The sequence below is a fragment of the Hemitrygon akajei genome, chromosome 11 (genome assembly GCF_048418815.1).
Source record: "Hemitrygon akajei chromosome 11, sHemAka1.3, whole genome shotgun sequence".
Taxonomy (NCBI): Eukaryota; Metazoa; Chordata; class Chondrichthyes; order Myliobatiformes; family Dasyatidae; genus Hemitrygon; species Hemitrygon akajei.
Window position 1 is genome coordinate 128,065,525 of NC_133134.1, and position 20,862 is coordinate 128,086,386.

A 20,862-nucleotide genomic window follows, 5' to 3' on the forward strand; every position below is an offset into this window, starting at 1 on the left:
CAGTGGACGTCAGATTAGATGGCAACCTCTTTAACATCAGGAGGCTCCACGCAATCACCAAACTCCACAGAGAGCGGGTCCTGGAGCTGCAGTCTGCAGATGACTGTGCTCTTGTGGCTCATACTCCGGAGGATCTTCAGACTGTCCTTGCTGTGGCGGTGAGAGTGTACAGCAGGATGGGGCTGACTGTCAATACCACCAAGACAGAAGTGGTTTGCCAATGGAGTTCCAGTGTCCCACCCACCCTACCTGCCTTCACTGTTGGTGATGAAAAGCTGTCAGTAGTGCCATCTTTCAAATATCTGGGCAGCATTCTCTCTGAGGATAGCAGCATTGACAACGACATCCAGAGCCACATTAAACGGACATCAGCTGCCTTTGGGAGACGTCGACGTAAGAGTCTTTCAGAACAGGAGCCTTCATCCCTTCACAAAGGTCACTAAATACCAGGCAGTCTGTGTCACCACCCTTCTTTATGGCTGTGAAGCTTGGGTAACCTACAGCCGTCACATCAAGTTCTTGGAGCACTTCCACATAAGCTGCCTTCAGCACATCCTGGGAATTACTTGGCATGAGCTGGTGCCTCACACTGAAATACTTGTAAAGACCAACTGCAGAAGTATTGAGGCCATGATCACCCAGCGTCAGTTACAGTGCCTGGGGCACGTGATAAGGATGCCCCCATGTCGGCTACCCCGCAGAGTGTTATACGGCCAGCTACATCATGGTCGACGCTCAGCTGGAGGGCCGAAGAAGTACTATAAGGATCAGATGAAGAATGCTTTAAGGAAGTGCAAGATCAGACCTGAGGACCTGGAGGACGTTGCTGCTGACCGTATCACTTGGCGACAGCTGTGTAGGGATGGTGTTCATTTTCTGGAGATGGAAAGAACAACCAGAAGTCAGCAGAAGAGAGCCAGGGGAAATGCAGCCATGGTTGCCATCACTACCACCACTACCACATATACATGTCCCACCTGCAATAGAACTTGTGGGTCCAGGATAGGACTGTATAGTCATCAAAGATCTCACTGTTAAAGGAGTGGACGTCATCATCGGATTCCAATGGACAACCGAAGAAAGAGGTGTGTGGGCTGAAGATGAATTGCAATCCATGAATGTGAGGTGTTGCATTTTGGGAGATCAAACCGGGATAGGACTTTTAGAGTGGAGTCTCATGGAACATACAGACCAGAAGTGCAAGTGCATAGTTCGCTAAAACTGGGTAGACAGGGTGGTGAAGATTGTGTTTGGCATAAGACCATAAGACATTGAAGCAGAACTAGGCCATCTGGCCATCGAGTCTGCTCTGCCATTCAATCGTGGCTGATCCTTTTTTCTATCTCCTCCTCAACCCTAGTTCTTGGCTTTCTCCCAGTAAATTTTGATGCCATGTCCAATCGAACCAATCAATCTCTGCCTTAAGTACACCCAACGACCTGGCTACTACAGCTGCATGTGGCAACAAATTCCACAAATTCACCACCCTTTGGCTAAAGAAGTTTCTCTGCATCTCTGTTTTGAAAGGGTGCCCCTCTATCCTGAGGCTGAGCCCTCTTGTCCTAGACTCTCCCACCATGGGAAATGTCCTTTCCACATCTACTCTGTCTAGGCCTTTCAACATTTGAAAGGTTTCGTTGAGATCTTCCCTCATGCTGGCCTTCAATCAAGGCACTGAGTGTAGAAGTTTGGAAATTATGTTGCAGTTATAAGTGATGTTTCTGAGGCCACACTGAAATATTATGTACAGTTTTGTTAATACTCTTATTGGAAAGGTGTTATTAAACTAGAGAGAAAAGATTTACCAGGATGTTGACCAGACTGGACTTTATTTCCTCAATTGTAAGAGATTGAGGGGCGATCTGATGAAGGTATTACAGGATCATGAGGAGTATACACAGGGTGAAAGCATAGCCTTTTCCCCAGAGAAGTGGTACCTAAACAAAAGGGCACAGGCTTAGGATCAGAGAATGGTGCATATTTGGGATGACCTGCCAGAAATAGTGCACCATCTAGTTGCATATATGGATAGGAGGGGTTTAGAGAGCTCTGAGCCAAATGCAGGCAGGCACCAACTTGCTGAGCAACACATATAGTTTGGATGAGCTGGGCCAAAGGGTCTGTTTTCATGCTGTACGACTCAATGACTCTTACGGCCGTAGGAGTTTACATTGGAAATTGTATCCTGGCTTGTCAATTAATGCTCACGTTTAAAAAAGAAGCCCTGTAATGTAATAAGGCCTGGAAGATTGATAATGCAACCTATAGGTAAATAAATAAAAAGGTAGTATATTTAAATGCATCCTCATCGTCCTACTGCCATGTGAAGCAGTTTGAAATCATGATAACCTATTTTGAAGGCGACCGGTGACTTTCAGATTGATCCTGTACTGCTGTTGCCCCCCCAGCCATTGTTAATGTTTTTGTTTCATCTCAGTTATCAACAGTTGCGGTTTAAAGTGAATGATATTGCAAAATATAGCTATTTACTTATTAAATGTAGTGATTGTGAATATATTTACACATTCAGAGCTAAAGTCATAATGTTAGCAAAATTTAAACATCGAGCGGAAATGGAAAATTATTCTGGTTTTTCAGTTTCTATTTATTTGCTGAAATTTTCAATTATTCAGTATTCACGTAAGTGGAAGCGGTTTTATTTGTCATAGTGAATGGAAAACAAAATAATTGTGACGAATTAATGTTTCATTGGGGAATTGGGTTTACCGCACCAACTGTTGTGACAGTGAAACTATTGTACAAAAACCAATGTGGCCAGGTATTTACAAGCCAGACCAATGTTATTGAAAGGCAATTAACCCTGCAATGCATTTGTTTTAAGAGTGGGATGTTGCCCTCATGACGTCACTGGCCAGTTGGCAAATGTGTGGGAGCTGTGCATTCATGGTTCCAACATATCTATTGATTCTCTGTTGATCTATTGATCATTATGGACCTCATCCCACCTTTAGGATGAGTATGTTGTGTAGCCTTTTACCCTTCTGTTCTAATGAACTGAAGTGCATTGATACGACTTGTAATTTCACATGGTTTCCCACTCTTTACTACAGCTTCCAGGAGTCTTCCATCTCAGTTTGATGAGAAAGTACATTAAATGTCAGGTTTCTACAATTTAAATAATTTTGCCATTCATCTTGCAACTTCCATCTTTCCTTTGAAAGTCCTGATCCAGCTGGAACATTACTCTGGCATCACATCCCAGTCACTGTTCTTCATGTCTAGTTAGTTGACAAGTAAATTCAGACATTTCAAAGTTTGTTCTCCCTTACATTCACTTTTCAATATTTCAGGATATTTATCTGGAATTGAAGCTAGGATCACCCTTCTCAACACAACTCTGTGAGGTCAATTTCCTACGACTGCCTCTTTGGGCTAATATCAGCAAATTTGACATAGATAGCAATTAAATTGAACTGAATGAGTTGGCACAATATGAGATCCCATGGGTTTTTAACAGGGGAATTTGTAGGGGATGCTTCTAGGGTCGTTGTTTAAAAATAAGGAAAATAAAAGATCATAAACACAGATGCTGAAAAGTTAGACACACAAAATGCTGGAGGAACTTAGCAAGTCAGGCAGCATCTATAAAAAAGAATAAAGAATCGATGTTCTGGGCCAGTGAAGGGAATTAGCCTGAAACATCAACTCTTTATTCTTCATTAACTCTTTATTCATTTCCACAGTTGGATCTTCTGAATTCCTCCACCATTTTTGTGTAAAAATTAAAGGTCACCAATTGTAAGACAAAAATTTTTTTCTCTCAAAAGACTGAGTTGCTTGGTACTCTCTTCTTCCAAGACCAGTGGGAGCAAGAAAAATATCGAAAAATTTTTAAAGCAGAAGGCAAAAAGTTACCAAGGGAACAGGAATGTGGAACTGACATTGCAGTGATCTTATTAAATGGCAGAGCAGGTTTGAAAAGCAGAATGACTAGATTTGTAAGCAATGAATTTAAGATGTACTGTATGTTGCAAATTTATTTTGAGTGGAACAAAAACTCAATGCATGAATTGCTGTTTTTTGACATGCCCATCATCCCAATGCTGTTTGGAAAACAATTGGTTTTCCCTCTTGTTTGAAGTGTAATTGGTTACCCAGCTAGAAAGCAGAAAGTACCAATTTCAGAGGTAGATTACTTCAGGAGATCATTTGAAACTATACCATTTGGAATAACTTGTTGCAACGTACACCAACAAAAGTAAGAAATTTGAAGCAAAAACAGAAAATTCTAGAAACAAGTCAGGCAGCCTCTGTGAAAAGAGAAAAAGAGTTAATGTTTCTGGTTGTCTTCCCTTCCTCAGAACTGGGAAAGACTTCAACTTAATTCCCCCCCCCCCCGCCCCCCACCAATGCTGCCTGATCTTCTGAATGTATCCAGCATTTTCTAATTTTGTTTTAGATCTTCAACACCTGTATTTTTTTTACTTTTTAGTGGGAGATTTGTACAGCTGATCCTTTTTTCTCCTTCCAGTTTCATCTCCTTTACTTTTGAAAAGAGCTAATTTATATTGATCTCCAGTATGCAAGCAGCAGCTGTGGAAAGATAAGATCCTTTAGCATCCATCCTTCAGATAGATGTAAAGACATTGAGTCTGGATGATTCCACATATCTCTGGACATTGTGACTTCCACACTTGACATCTACTGAAGTTTGGACTCCAGCAACTCAAACAAATTGGTTGCCATGCATGAAGCATTTCTGAATCTTGCCATGTGATATTTATAATTACAAGTTGGCACACAGACGTGCTGCCTGTATTTTGGATGCTACAACATATATTTCACTGGCATGTGTGTGACCCAGAGTATACATAATCATTCATGTGAATGCAAGTCATCACTAAATATGTGACATAACTTGAAAGGGACTAGCCCAGTAGAATGAGATTCTGGTAGATCAACATTAAGTGTTTATAACCCTGCACATCACACCAATCCACCCATCTTGCCCAAATCACCCCCAGCACATGGTTATAAACCAGCCAGTACCTCTATATTTGATAGAGTTATACAGAATTCTGAGGGGTATGGATAGGGTAAATACAAGCAGGCTTTTCCCACTGAGGCAGAGTGAGACCAGCACGAGAGGCCATCGGTTAAGGGTGAAAGGTGAAATGTTTAAGGGGAACATGAGGGATTAATTCTTCACTCATGTGGTAGTGAGAGTGTGGAATGAGCTGCCAACAGAAGTGGTGGCTGTGGGTTCAATTTTAGCATTTAAGTGAAACTTTGGTAAGTACCTGAATGGGAGGGTATGGAGGGCAGGGGTTCAGGTACAGTTTGATGGGACTTGCCAGAATAATTAGCATAGGCTAGATGGGATGAAGGGCCAGTTTCTGTGCTGCCGTGCTTTGTGACTTTATTGTAGCAGTATCATTTGGAAGATGAAAGGCTGGTTAGGAAGTAAATTTTAGGAAATGACAAAGTAAAGAGAGTGAGGAAAAATTGGCAATTCCGACTTGGCTGAATGACTGGAACATCACTGAAGATAAGTTATTGAAGATCACTGAAAATAAATTTAAAATAAGTGTGAGAATATATGAAGAGGAGATCAGGATCTTTCACTTATGCAAAGAAAGCCAGTTGCACTTGGAAGAGGGAATGGAGGTGCTGCCTCAGGGTTTGGATAGTTGGAAATGTAGTATGATTAATTCTGAAACATCATTCACTGATGACGGTTAGATTTTGTTTTGTGGATTAGTGGATCCTCATGATGAATGGAGCTGGAACTGAAAAATGTAAAACCTTGAATTCTGAGCATATGCTATAAATCTCACATTTGACACAGAAGGAAGTAAAATGCAAATATAAAGCTTTCCATGGCAAGACTCAGAAATATTGAAATACTTTATGTGTAGTGACCTACTTGTATGAACTAAGTTAGCAATTAAGATTCTAGATTATTTAATGTCATTTCCAGTACAGGAGAATGAAATGATCATTACTTGATCTCATGCAGCACAAAAAAAAATGCAATAAGATAAAGAACACGATAAATAACAATACATAAAGTAGCTTATGTATGTTGATTGTATGTACATAAAGTGATGCTAAGCACAGGAGTGTCTGTGCATAAGGTGACTCTGACAGGAAATGATCATCGTCGTTGTCGTGACTATCCCTCGAGGTCAAGGATGATGGTCTTCGTTCCGTTGAACTATTTATGGGCTCTCAAGTGGCTTATGAGTCCAATCTTAAGGCCCACAGAGCGAAGACATCTGTGCGTGTATTTGTTTAATGTGTACTTGATGTTGCACTCCAAGAAGCACACAATACTTCACAAATCAACCAACTGATTCCAGTGGCATGGAAACCACGACGATTGGAGTTGATGGAATAGTTGCAGCCTTCATCCACCTTCACAGCCATTGAGTTCCAAGTAACTTTGTCCGCCTGTTCCACTGTAGAGGTCTTGGTTGGATTGTTCTTTGTCAGGGACTTCACCCTCGACCTTACCACCATGGGTGACCCTACCAGGAACATAGCTCCAGACTGCATCACTCTTGGGATCTCAGGACCACACAAGCTTCTCCACCACGACAAGGTGACAATCTACGGAGAAAACAGGAAATGATACAGTAATGGTGATGGGGTGTGTTAGTGGGCGGAGGAGTTCATCAGCCTTATTGCTTTGGGAATGCAACTTTTTTTGAGTCTGGTGGTCTTGGCATGGATGCTACGCAGCCTCCTCACTGACAGGAGTGGAACAAACAGTCCAGGAGCTTGGTGGATTGAAAATGAATAAGCAAATACAATTTTAAACAAAACATCTTTTGTAAACTCAGCGATACGCACCATGAAATTCACTTCACTTTTCATGTTAACCCTATGTTATAAATAGCAAATTAACCTTGCGTCAGAATAATTTATACACTATCATCCGAAATCTATTTTCACTAATGCTGTAAAAAACATGTTTTATTGAACCCTTGCACCCAACAGAGTAAGAAATTGCATTCCTTTATTTTGAGATCATTTCATATTCCAGAAATGAATCCGCTTGTCGTACATGCAATGTAATTAGTTGATGTATTGGCAGACAATTGGAAATGATCAGTTTGAAAATTTCTTCATGTAAGATCAGTGACTATAATTTGTGTGATATTTTACAGTTATAAGACCATAAGATATAGGAGCAAGGTAGGCCATTCAGCCCATCGAGTCTGCTTCACCATTCAATCATGGGTTAATCCAGTTCTTCCAGTCACCCCCCTTCCCCTGCCTTCACCCCATACCCTTTGATGCCCTGGCTAATCAAGAACCTATCTATCTCTGCCTTAAATACACCCAGTGACTTGGCCTCCACTGCCACTCGTGGTAACAAATTCCACAGATTTACCGCCCTCTGGCTAAATTAATTTCTCCGTATGTCAGTTCTAAATGGACGTCCTTCAGTCCTGAAGTTGTGCCCTCTTGTCCTAAAATCCCCTACCATGGGAAATAACTTTGCCATGTCTAATCTGTTAAGGCCTTTTAACATTTAGAATATTTCTATGAGCTCCCCCCTCATTGTCCTGAACTCTACGGAATACAGCCCAAGAGCTGCCAGACATTCCTCATACAGTAACCCTTTCATTCCTGGAATCATTCTTGTGATTCTTCTCTTAAACCTCTCCAACGTCAGTATATCCTTTCTAAAATATGGAGCCCAGAATTGCACACAATACTCCAAGTGTAGTCTCACAAGTGCCTTATAGAGCCTCAACATCACATCCGTGCTCTCTATACCTCTAGAAATGAATGCCAACATTGCATTTGCCACCTTCACCATCGACTCAACTTGGAAGTTAACCTTTCGGGTATCCTGCACAAGAACTCCCAAGTCCCTTTGCATCTCTGCATTTTGAATTCTCTCCCCATCTTATTAATAATCTGCCCATTTATTTCTTCCATCAAAGTACATGACCAGACACTTTCCAACATTGTATTTCATTTGGCACTTCTTTGCCCATTCCCCTGAACTATCTAAGTCTCTGCAGGCTCTCTGTTTCCTCAACACTACCCGCTTCTCCACCTATCTTTGTATCGTTGGCAAATTTAGCCACAAATCCATTAATCCCATAGTCCATATCATTGACATACATTATAAAAAGCAGTGGTCCCAACACTGACCCTTGTGGAACTCCACTGGTAACCTGCTGCCAATCAGAATAGGATCCCTTTATTCACACTCTGTTTTCTACCGATCAGCCAATGCTCCACCCACACTAGTAACTTCCATGTAGTTCCTTGGGCTCTTATCTTGCTAAGCAGCCTCGTCTGCGGCACCTTGTCAAAGGCCTTCTGAAAATCCATCTACTGCATCTCCTTTGTCTACCCTGCTTGTAATTTCCTCAAAAAATTGCAATAGGTTAGTCAGGCAGAATTTTGCTTTCATGGCCCATCTTGTCATGTGCCTCCAGGTTCTCCGTAATCTCATCCCTAACAATCGATTCCAACAGCTTCCCAACCACTGATGTCAGGCTAACAGGTCTATAGTTTCCTTTCTGCTGCCTCCCACCCTTCTTAAATAGCGAAGTAACATTTGCAATTTCCAGTCATCCAGTACAATGCCAGAATCTGTCGATTCTTGAAAGATCATTGTTAATTCTCTGCAATCTCTCCAGCTACTTCCTTCAGAACCCAAGGATGCATTCCATCAGGTCCAGGAGATTAATCCACTCACAGAACATTAAGCTTCCTGAACATAATCTCAGTCGTAATTTTCACTGCACAAACTTCACTTCCCTGACACTCTTGAATGTCCGGTATACTGCAGATGTCTTCCACTGTGAAGACTGATGCAAAATATGCATTCGGTTCCTCTGCCATCTCTGCATCTCTCGTTACAATATCTCCAGCGTCATTTTCTATTGGTCCTTTATCTACCTTCAACTATATATAAAGAGACCCTTTATATACTTAAAAAAGTTTTTAGTATCTTCTTTGAAATTAGTCGCCAACTTGCTCTCATAATTCATCAATTGCTGTGTTTTGAATCTCTAGTCAGACAAGCTTTCCTTAGTTCTTTGCCAAAGTTGGTAACTTTACTCAGTTTTTTGCCAAACCTGGTGAATTCCCTTAGTTTTTTGCCCCTTGGGCCATTAATTCCAGTAGCACTTGGAAGAATGGTCAGGTTGCATGTTCCCATCGTGAAGCCTTTGGACAAATTCTGTAAGGTTAAACATTTGGATATCTGATCATTGTCTGACAAGGTAAATGTTCTGAGCCAATATGTTCCTGGTTTAAAACTGATTTTTTTGTTACTAATTTATAAATGCAATCCATTGAGGCAATTTGGTGTATCTCATACAAAACAGCAGGATAGGACCAGATGTATTTGTAACTAATAACCAGCTTGGTTTTGTTTTGCAGATGTCTACTTCATCATCACATTGTCCTTCCTGTGGAAAGTCTTAGTGATCACCTTGATCAGCTGCCTTCCCCTGTACATACTGAAGTACCTGAGAAGACGGTTTTCACCACCAAACTACTCCAAACTTACCTCATAGACTCTAAAACATAGATAGTGAGCCCACTCTAGTTGGGAGTCACAGCCAACAATTTACGAAGTTTATTTGACAGTTTCAAGTGCTACTGATGAACTAAAATGCTACTGTAACAGTAATGACAAAACTGGTGCAAATCCTTTGGGCAGCAAACATTACCAGAGATACGACCTGTTACTTCAGAGTCATGAGTTACTGGTCAAAAAGGAATCAATGTACTGCTCAATACCAAGAGGCTAGAAAAGAATCCACTGAAGGTAAAAGGATCAACAATCGATTACAGCTATTGTGCTACTATTGAAAAGTATGCTTTTCAAAAGTATTACTTCTGTTTAGCCATCCATTTATTTTGTTTGTACCCAAAGTTCCACTTACTGATCATTTTCCATTCTCCATACTTAGTAATCGGTTATACCCATCACCTAGCCAAGTTTTGTGTTTTTATCCTGATTGCAGAATTCAGAGGTATGTAATCTGAAGCAACCTTCAGAGTTTATAGGATTTAATGACACCAGTTAAAAAGGGAATCTACTGTATACACTGTACAATAGTCAGAGGCACATAAAAGAATCTATGGGAGACAACGAGATCACAAACATGTAAACCTGTTGAGCCACTGATACAAGTATCTATAATATTTGTTTTTTCAATTATCCCTTTGTTTTCTTTGTGACCTAATTACACTCGGGCATGTTCTTCAGCTACATCTAAATTTGATAGTTTGAACAGTAAATTTATTTTATGCATTCAAATGTGTTTGAAACATATCACAACCTAAACATGCACTTTAGAGGTAACACAAGCTGCCAAACGATCCTGCAGTAAAATGGATAACAACCCGCACTTATTATCCCATGTTCAGATAGAACTTTTTGAAGTTTTTCTCCCAGCTCAATTCACTGATACTTTGATGAGTGAAATGAGGATCTGGGTTTGTAATAGTGTCCTTTGTGCTAAATGAATGCTAAGCCACAATTTCTTTTCACATCATTTAACAAAGTTTATGAATGTTTAGTCAAAGATAGCACTAAAGATACAGGCTTGGAGAAGTGCAACTTTCCTGCTTTAATTTCTCTTGCTACAAAAGCCGCTTTTTAAAAGCCATTGCTGAGGTTAATTAGGATTCATTATTAACATTTTTTTAAAAATTTGAACTAACTAAGGTGATAGATGTGGATGCTGGATATTTAAAGATAAATCTTCACTCCATCTGTTGGGGACAGAGTGAAGAATGTTCAAGCCATAGTTCTGATCAGTAAAATTGAATAACATTGGTATGTGCAAGGGAATCACCTTTGCTTTATTATCATATTCATAATAAAATTCATGTTGATGGAACTAATCAGTAGCATCTGGTCACTGATTTTTAATCTTTTTAAGTGGCTTACAGGATCAAACTGCACTTCTACTTAAAAAAACAGCAGGATTGATTTGATGGCTTCCATTAACTGCACAGTGTCAGCTAGTTGTGATTGGGCATTTGATTATCAGTTTTAAACTTCCAGCTTTGCTCCATTGTTTGGACTTGATTTCTCTGAGGGCAATACAGTTTACAAAAAAAAAATGTTTTTGTGTTCAATATGGGTAGTTTATGTGTCAATGCTTTTAAAATGATATTTACATCTAATATGTCTGGTGAAGATTTTAATAGTTGTATTTAATGTGTTGTTTCTGAAGCTTTTGTGGATTTGGACAAAGTATGACTAGTATAAGTCACATGATTTGTATTTTTAATATATTGCTGCATCAAGAATGAACTCATTAATTTCATTTGAATGGTGGTGGTTAAGGTGTATACTTTGTATTCTTGTGGTTGAGAAAAGACCAGTTGGACCTTAGCATTCAGCTCAATGCTGTAAACTATTAACTGTGTTTTCAATCTGTACACCATCTTACACTGGCAGGTGCTGAACAAATGGTCATTTATATGGATAATTTGAATTTGTGGTTAATCCTCAGAAATCAGGATTTGCTTGACACATTTAAAGTCTGGATGTCAGTATTTAGATTATGTGCCTTCTCTTTGAGCAAGGATGCAAAGAGACTAAGAATGATTTTGTGGGCCAAATTAATATGAATATATATGCATCTAATACCAGCCAGTAATTTAAAATGGTTATCGGCAATGCAGTCACTTTACCATGAGTTCTGATTTCATATAAGTTCTGAAGAAGCACTTCTGAAAGTGAGAGACCTGACTATGGACATAATTTCTCCTGCTGTGCGAGTTACTATTAGGAATTATTTTTACTGAGCCTTGGTAGAGGCTTGGAGAATGTTTGAGGCTTCCTCAGTATCTAAAAGGAGCGAAAGAACTGGATAAATAAATTGAGTGTGTACTTAAAAATCAACAATTTCAGAGAACGTCATGCTGATTCATTTCCTGTAACAGCCTGAAGTCTTTGCTTCATGATTTTGTACAGTAAAACATTATTTATGATTGAATGCAAAGAATATCAGAAATGTTTTTGTTAATTATTGTCATTTTATCATATTTTCAGCCTGTATTTGTTGTTAGTCGTGGCTTTAATGTGTTCACTATTTATTGTTCCATTTTGTTCATAGCTCCATCTCATTTTAAGTCACACCGGAAGTGTGTCTGCTGTCCATCTGCGTGCCCTACCACAGGGTTTAGTTTTCTGTCCATTTATGGAATCCCATCCGTTTGTTGATCATGACTATATCATCTCTCCATTCTCCCTACATTCTCTACATGTACTGCAATTGGTCTCTTCAGAAACATTTTGAAAACGACCTATACCCGTAACCGATTCATCAAAATGCCTTGAAGGGTAGTGTCTTGGGGTAACACTAATTCCATGACACTATCCTGAAAAAGATAGTGCTTTTCTGCTCAGGTCTGGCAACCTATATTCATTCTTGACCTTAGCTGTTGACTGTATGGAATTGCATGTTCCCCCTGTTACTGTATGTATTTTCGCTGGGTGCTTGAGTTTCCTTCCACATGCTAATGACATCTATATAAGTTGGCATTGTAAATTGCCCACCTTGTATATGGGTGGCAGTAAAATTATGGGAAGGGGTATCTGAGAGATGTTAGGTAATAGTGAAAGAAGTGGAGGAATGGGTTGATAATTTGTTTCTTGAGTTGGCATGGACTTAGTGGACTAGAATGTCTGCCAAAATTGTAAGAAAAATATAACAATGGAAATGAAAAGTTTGAATAGTTCCATGACAAAGTAAGATCTCTGGAGTAACCAGGCCCATCTGCCCTGGAAATCTATATTGTGTGGACGTCATCAGATTTTTCTGGTCACCTTGCCTTAATATTCTTGGGTCTGAGGGTATGGTAGCAAACTGTAGACATTGTTTCTGTAGACTGTCAATGTGTTGATTATTGTGACTTGTCCTCCTGAATTTCTTGTATCCTGCCACAGCTTTCCTGCTCATTGTTAGCGTGCTGAAGCTTTGCACTATTTTGCATGCCATTGTTCCTGCTAAATCCAATAAAAATATTTGGATGTGACAAATACTCTGCAAAATAAGATCTAATTGGATGTGTAGATCCTATGCATTTCCAGCTAGAAGGCTTCTGAGAATTAGAATGATGAGATTTTGATAAAATTTAGTAGAAACCTAGAATTTAACATCTATTGGGTATGACAAAAATGCTTCACAAGTATTTGAAATGTACTTAGTAGATGCTAAGCACTTTTTTCCCCTCTCTATCTCTCTCCGTTTTACTGATGCAAAATCAGACCACCTTAGGTTGTGGAAGAACTCCATTTGCCAACTAGGAAAGAAGGAATGTTACCAGAGCCAGTGAAGTTAATGAAAAAGATTTCATATTGGATATTTAGATCCTGCAACCAAAGACTGTCCTTTAAAATGCACATTTTCAGGAGTTACTGATTGAGATATGCAGGTCATCAGCTTTGAATGAAATTTGTTAATATGGAATAACCCTTCAAAAGTACATTTTTTTTGATAAGATAGATGATATAACCAATTTGTTGAGGCTCATTTAGCATATCCTAGGAGAAAGAACTAGTGAGGGGTATGAAGTGATAAAAGCACCTCGTGCCAAGTTCTGTTTATTTTAATGAGATACCAGATCAGGAAATCTTGCCTTTGGATTATATTCTCTGGTAGAGGGGAAAGATTATAACATTTTAGAAAGAGTATGCTTATAAAGACAAATTAAGTCGAAGATAAATATGCATGTTTTTAATCACAGCTGACTCATTAATTGTTTATCTGAAATCATGAGTTTCATCTTTGATTATGTATATGCAATCTCAGTTTGCACCTGCAAAGTTAGCACTGTTCTTCAATGAGTGCAGCTGTAAAGTAACAGATGGCATCTGTAAGCCTCTGAAATTACTTGCAATTTATTAATCTGCATGCAGTATATGTGCACAGAACTGGACTGCAAAATTCTTGGGCTGCTGTTGCATGAAAAGGCTTTTTTTTTTCTCCATGGCCCCTAAAAGAAAAGCAATGCATGTTGGGGAGTCATATTTGGATCTTACTTTAGTAGGAGCAATTGTCCTTAGCATTGCACAGTATGCGCCTCTTAAATATGGAATGCCTGGAAGTCAAAGGGATTAATTCGTAAAAATTGATGATGTCTGCCTAGTCTACAGTAATGTAAGCATATTTTTGCCATACTGGCAACTCAAAGATGTACTAAAGCACTAAAATGTTTAAAATGGTCTAATCCACTATTAGAAGTTACCCCAAAATAGAAACTGTTCTGCCCAGAAAATGTGCACTGAATATCCTTTATTGATTATCCCAGGTTATATATATTTTTTGTGAGCAAATTTCTGATGCAAAAATACTCTTAAGTGAATAGAGAGCAGACTTACTTGTGATTTAATCTTCCAGGTGGCCAATCCGTTATCCTCCAGGTGGCCCATCGGCTACCCTCCGGCCCATTCAGTTGCCTTAGAACTTCAATAGGAATTGCATGTCTCTCCAGCCCAATCTCATTTATTCTCAAAATCTTCTTGAACTATATCACCATCATCGTGTCCAAGTTTTAATCATGTGAAAAGTATACCTGCAATAAGATATAATGCATAAATTTGTAATGGCTTTGTCAGGTGTATTTATTTAATATTGTTATATCTATATTGTTATTCAACTGGCCAAGTATTGAATTGGGCTGATTAAAACAAAAATAGGTATCTTTGAAAAGGATAATGGACCTGCATGAATCATGAACAACAGTTCTTTTTACTTCCTGGCATGCTGTCCTCAGTTTTTAATATGTATCGATCAATATCAAGCTTTGGGCTTAATTTCACTGTTGGATTTGTACGTTATTTTATATTGCTGAAATTTTGTAGGTGGGGATGGGGGAATGTGGTTGGGGTGTTGGGCAAGAAGAGTAGGTCAGTGTGATAAAGTTAAAAGGAAAAGACACTACAAATGTGAATAGTTAGTATTCACTATTTCACTGTTTACAATTAGTGGAGAATCGGAGAGATGGAGTACCGGTAGGGTGTACCAAAAAATTATTTTTGGAATCTCTGTCCAAAATTATTACTAAAATTGGACTATGTTGCTATGTGGGATTTTTTTCCCTCGCCAATGGAGGTTTTATCAATAAGAGCTGATGTAATTTAGTCTGGTGCTGGATTTCTAGTGTGTTCTTCGAAATTAAGTTTGCAAATTGGGCACCACGGTAGTGTAGCAGTTAGTGTGACACTTTTACAGCTTGGGACATTCTGGAGTTCAGAGTTCAATTCCAACGCCATTCTGTAAGGAGTCTCTGTACGTCCTCCCTGTGGGGAATGTGTGGGTTTCTCCGGGTCCTCCGGTTTCCTCCCACAGTCCAAAGCTGTATCCGGTAAGTTAATTAGTCATTGCAAATTGTCCCATGATTAGTTTAGGGTTAATTGGGTTTATCAGGTAGTTGCTGGGGTGGCAATACATAAATAAATATTTCGCAGAAGTATAAATTCTCCTAGTGCCTAAAATTGGTTTGGTATTAGCTTTAGAACTAGATTCCGGTTGGTGGTACAACTGAGTTTAGTTGCCCAATATTTATGACCTAGGCTTTGCCATTTGATAAATAAGAGGAACAAAATCATTATTTAGTCCTCAAAGGGCTGACCTTTGTCTAAAATGTGTTTCATAAAAGAGGAATGAATATCTTGTGAACATATTGTTAATTCAATTTATTGTTGGTTTCTGTGCTATGAACACTATGCTCTTAAGAGCAAAAAAAAATAAAGTATTATACAAACAATAAAAAGCAGTTTTATGACAACTTGTTTTCACCTGTATGTTTTTTTGCGCGAATGGTTGCCTCCATATAATTTAGTCCCTACAGCAGGAATGTAGTTACTTGCCATGATAATCCGTTATCCTGATCTTTTGTAATGTCAGTTGTTTCATGTGACCAAACATTTCTGTCACCATTTGTGTGTTAAGGGTCAATCTGTGGTCTGAATGTTTGATTGGCTTGAATAAGTGGTTAACTTTGAACATATTTCCAGAGTGAAAAGAGCTAGTGAATTCAGCAAAAACACATGTTAATATCCAGGCAGGGTTAGAGTAGCAGGCCAGCATGGAAATTAACTACCAATGTAAATTGACTGCAAAGCTTCTGAAAATCTGTGCATTACATACTAAACTGGTTTATCACATGAAAAGGCACAATTTGGGTCAATAGCCCACAAAACGAAAACACATTTTCTGGTCAACCCTAAGAAAAATGTCAGCATGTTCACTAATGAAATCTCACTTCATTAGAGCCGTTCAACTCCAGATCTGGCTTGGTTCAAACATGGTCTTTGGTGGTTGACCATTGTGTCTGACAATGACAGGAAGCCTGTGCGGAGGAGTTTTTAAAGTGGAAAAGCCATTGCACTGGGGCAGTCCTCAATCTTAGATGTCCAGGTACAGTGGTACAAACAAGTATCAGAAACTGAGGTCTTCCTTGGTCGCAGTGGACGACCATGATGTCTTTGGTGCCTTGTCATGCCTTTTACACTGTCCACGGAGCATTACAGTACCGTCTTACTGGCCGTTGGATCTCACTGTAGACCTTATCCACCCAGTCCGCCAGAGATGACTTTGTATGTTAGGACAGGCGTGTCTCTATCTCACCGGTGTGCGAGGCTGCCAGCCACCTTCACCTGGTTTAGCCTGCTGGTCAAAGCGGCGTGCCGCTGTTGCATGCAAACTGCTACTTGGAGCCATAGGTGTGAGAGCTGGGTGCCGGTGGGACCAGAGGTGAGTGAGCTGCCCTGAAATAGAGACAACAATACCCTTCAACAGAGGGGCTACCCCTCCCTGGATCAAAAAGAAAGTCTCGAGAAGAGCAACACTAAGGCACCAAATATGGATAGCATGTCCTGGTAAAACTGAAGTAACTGGGGATTAAGAATAAAGGACCACAAATGCTTGAACACATATTTTTCGCAAAGGAAGATGATTGTGTTGGTGGAGATTAATCATCTAAGTTAGAACATTACTGCAGGAGGTCCTTGACTTGAATATCTTCAGCTGCTTCATTAAGGATCTTCCATCCAGAGTAGGGCGAAAGTTTGTAATGTTTGCTGATGATGACAGCAAATACATTTGCAGCTTATTAAATAGAGTAGTCCAAAGCTGCATGCAGCAAAACCCAACTAATATTCAGGTATGGCGTGGTAAACGGCAAGTATCATTTGTGTGAGAAAGTGCAAAATAATGACTGTCTCCAAGTTAATCTTGAAATTCAATGACATGCTATATGCCTTACCACCCTATTTACCTGCATGGCCACTTGCAGGGAAAGCCAATGGCACAAGGAATGTAAAGAAAGCTATGCTCTGTTTCTATATTTCTTGTACTTTTATGAAACAGATTATATACAAGAAGCAGATGGGATTTTTCACAGAGCTGGCATAGACTTGATAAACTGAATAGCCTCCTCCTGTGCTGTAAGAAAATATGAAAAATAGAATGAGACCAAGTCCTGACTTCAGGCCATCACAACTCCCCTATACATTTCTTCTTTCTTATCCTTAATATTCTTTCTTTCATGCTCTTTCTCCCTTTTCTCACTCCTATCTCTTTTGATCCTCTATTCTGTACATCCTTTCTCTGCACTCATTCTTCCACACTTTCACCTTCCTCACACATTCTTCACATTTCCTTCTCTTTCTCCCTCCTCCCTTTTCCATACCACTCCTTTCACTTGGACTCTCCTTCTGTCTTTCCTCCTCCTCCTCTATTCTTCCTTCCCTCTCTCTCTTCTCACTGTCTGTTTCTTCCCATCTCTCACAGTCCCCTCTTCCCTTCTTGCTTCCTCTCTCTATCAGTTTCATTTTCCTCTCCCCCCCACCACCTTCTGAAAAGCACCCCTCCTCCACCCAACCATTTCTTAAGTACCATTGTATCACAGCTGCAGAAGCTGGAGGCAAAACCTTTCACTTGCACTTGTAGGTCGGCTGCTGAAACAGGGAATGCAGTGGGCAACAGTAAGGGATGGCCTTGTGGTGGGGGTGGAAATCAAGATGGTAAGCTAGTGTGGGGAAATTTTCCTGGTGGCTTTCAGACTTTTCATGAATTGCACCACTTTGAAGACATACCTTGACCAGGAAGAGAGGGCCTGAAGTCAATGTCATACCTTAGCCATGGGGACCTAACATATATTTATTTTCTTGTTAATACATGAAAGCAAGCTGAAATTAATTTCAGAAGCAAATTAATTAAAATAGCAGCTACATTAATTTTGCCCTGTCTAAGCAGAAAACATGAAGTGAAAATTAGAAAAAGAATAGCTGATGCTGGATATTTGAAATAAAAGCATAAATTGCTGGAAAATCTCAGCAGGTCAGGCAGCATCTGTGGAAAGAGAAACAGTTAATGTTTCAGGTCAAAGACCCTTCATCAGTTCACATGTTGCTGACTGGCTGAACTTTTTAAGCATTTTCTATTTTTATTTGAAGTGGTTAGGTATATTTTATATTTTAAGTTTTAAGTCTTTATTGTTTTTACCTTAGGATCTTTTCCTGGATGCTGTAAAAGGATAATTATTTCAAAATATAAATGTGATTTCATTTAAACTTTAGCGTCTCTTATTTATCAGTGTACTTCCTGAGTTAAATATACTATTAGCTCACCGAAAAAGAAAGGTGATATTTAATTGTCCCTTGTATGGCACCCAAAATGCCTTGCAGCCAATTAAGTACTTTTAAAATATCATCACTGCTATAATGTGGAGTATGAAGAGCAATGTAATAATGACGCAATAAATGTTGAAGAGATGTATGCCACAGTAGAAATAACTCCTGTGTTTATTTTCAACATAGTTCACTGAATTCTTATACAACCATTTAAGAGGGTAGTTATGGGCTTGATTTAGTGTTTTATCCGAAAGGTAGTTCAGTAGTACCATAAAATATTGCAATGAAGTGTCAGCCATGAATTTTCTGCTCAAGTCCCTGGAACAGGATTAGAATCCTCTAGTTTGAGTTGAAGTTGAGAGTGCCAGCATGGCCTTTGTCTATTATTCCAAGTATCTGCAAGTGGTTCTCCTATCGTCTATGTACTGCTGTTAGTGACATTATCTGAGAGCATTCGTTTCTCATTAATATTTTACCTCACAACTATCTCTCTCAACCCACCTCCACAGCATCAATGGATTCCTTGCCTGACATGCTGCATTGGATGAGTCATTGTTTCCTCCAACTAAATATTGACAAGCCATTGCTTTAGTTCCTGTCACAAGCTTTATTTCCTAGTCAACAATTCCATCCCCCTCTCTGCAGCCTGCTTAAATCTGATATCTGATCCATGATGAGTTTTTAACCACAGACCTGGATGATTACAAGTGCATATTTCCCACTCTGTAACATGGATGTGTCTTGTGACTGTGATCGAAGTCACCAGAGAGACAGTGACGCTGGTGATATAGAAGTCCTTATTCAGCACAGCAAGCAGACATCATTCTGGAGACGCTCTGGATAGAGGCTCACAAAGCCAAAGGTACATCACATTTTTATACCCTTAAGATCAAAGGTAACAGTAGCTGATACAATATAATTTCAATAGTCATAATGTCATTGTTTCCTTCAATATTCTGGGTTAATGACTGTGACAGAGACTCCTGAATGTTCAAACACCTCTATCACAAAGTAATTCACACAAATAGTCCAAAAGATACTGAGGGTAGAAATTCCAAACACCCAAAATTAATGCTGCCAGGGCCATCTCTGAGTACACAAAAACTATTGATTGCCTATACCTGTGATCAAGCTTGGTATCATAAGTGCCAGCATGCATCTGGTCTATCAGTTTGAAGTCAGTCACAATGGTTCAAATAATTTAGCCATGTTGCCTGGGTTGATGCAATCCAATTCACACAATCCCATTGCTTTAAAGTTTTGCTCTTGCATATGCAATCTCAGTCTGTGGAGTTCCTGTGCTTTTAACTTCAATTTGCTGCTAGCAATCAGCCAAAAAACAAAAAGCAACTAATTGCAAGTTTCCTGAACTTATTTATATTTACCGTACAATAAAAACTGAAGGCTGGTTCTTATTTTAATTAATATCTGCTACATTTGCTGAACTCCAGAACATTGCTGAGATCTGCATCCATACTTCAGTTATTTCCAGATTTGATTGTATCACTGTCATCCTCCAGCTGATGTTACAACCTGACTCCCAGTTATCTTTCACTTGGATTATGGATAGGGAATCCTGTTTTATGATTCTCACCTTTGTCCCCAAGTTCATTCACAGTCCTCTGCTGTTTTCTCCCCCAAATCTAGACTCCACCATATCTGCATTTTCCCCATTCTGTCCTTCTAACCATTGTTGAATGTCATCACTCTACCACTGGTGTCTGCATGCTCAGTTTCAACATTGATATCTCTCTAATTCTCCCTGATCTCTGAAATGTTCCTTAAAACAAGCCATTTGGTTATTTGTCATAACTTCTCCACCCATGGTTCAGTGTTAAATTTGGTTCATTATGTTGCTGCATTTTACTACATTAAAAGTTCAATATATTTGGTAGCCAATTACATCATGGTAGAATACCAAAATGAAAATATTTTAGAACTAATTGTGGTGAACTACATATACCTGTCTGGACACGCCCCTCTGCTGACTGCTCCTGTGACTCCTCCCACAGCCCCCTGTATAAAGGTGGTTGGAGGCACTGCTCCCCCCTCAGTCTCCAGGATGTTGTGTGGTGGTTTCGTGCAGCTAATAAAAGCCTATCATTTGCCTCCCGTCTCCGAGAGTTATTGATGGTGCATCACTAATAATTGTATTCAATGACTAATTTCTACTTATTTTATAATTAAATTTGAATTTTGCTACAGCCACTAACGTATACTTTGTTCATTTTTTTCCCTCAATTTCTTTATAATGCACACTTATC

At 39.4% G+C, this 20,862-nt stretch overlaps 1 protein-coding gene across 1 annotated transcript in view; it reads left to right on the forward strand.

Annotated features, from left to right (window-relative positions):
• Positions 1 to 15,750, forward strand: part of atp9a (ATPase phospholipid transporting 9A) — a 182,950-nt gene extending 167,200 nt beyond the window's left edge. The window contains exon 28 of the mRNA XM_073061648.1: positions 9,376 to 15,750. Coding sequence (XP_072917749.1) covers positions 9,376 to 9,512 — 137 coding nt within the window. The 3' untranslated portion in view covers positions 9,513 to 15,750. The remainder of the gene's footprint in view (positions 1 to 9,375) is intronic.
• The last annotated feature ends 5,112 nt before the right edge of the window (positions 15,751 to 20,862 follow it).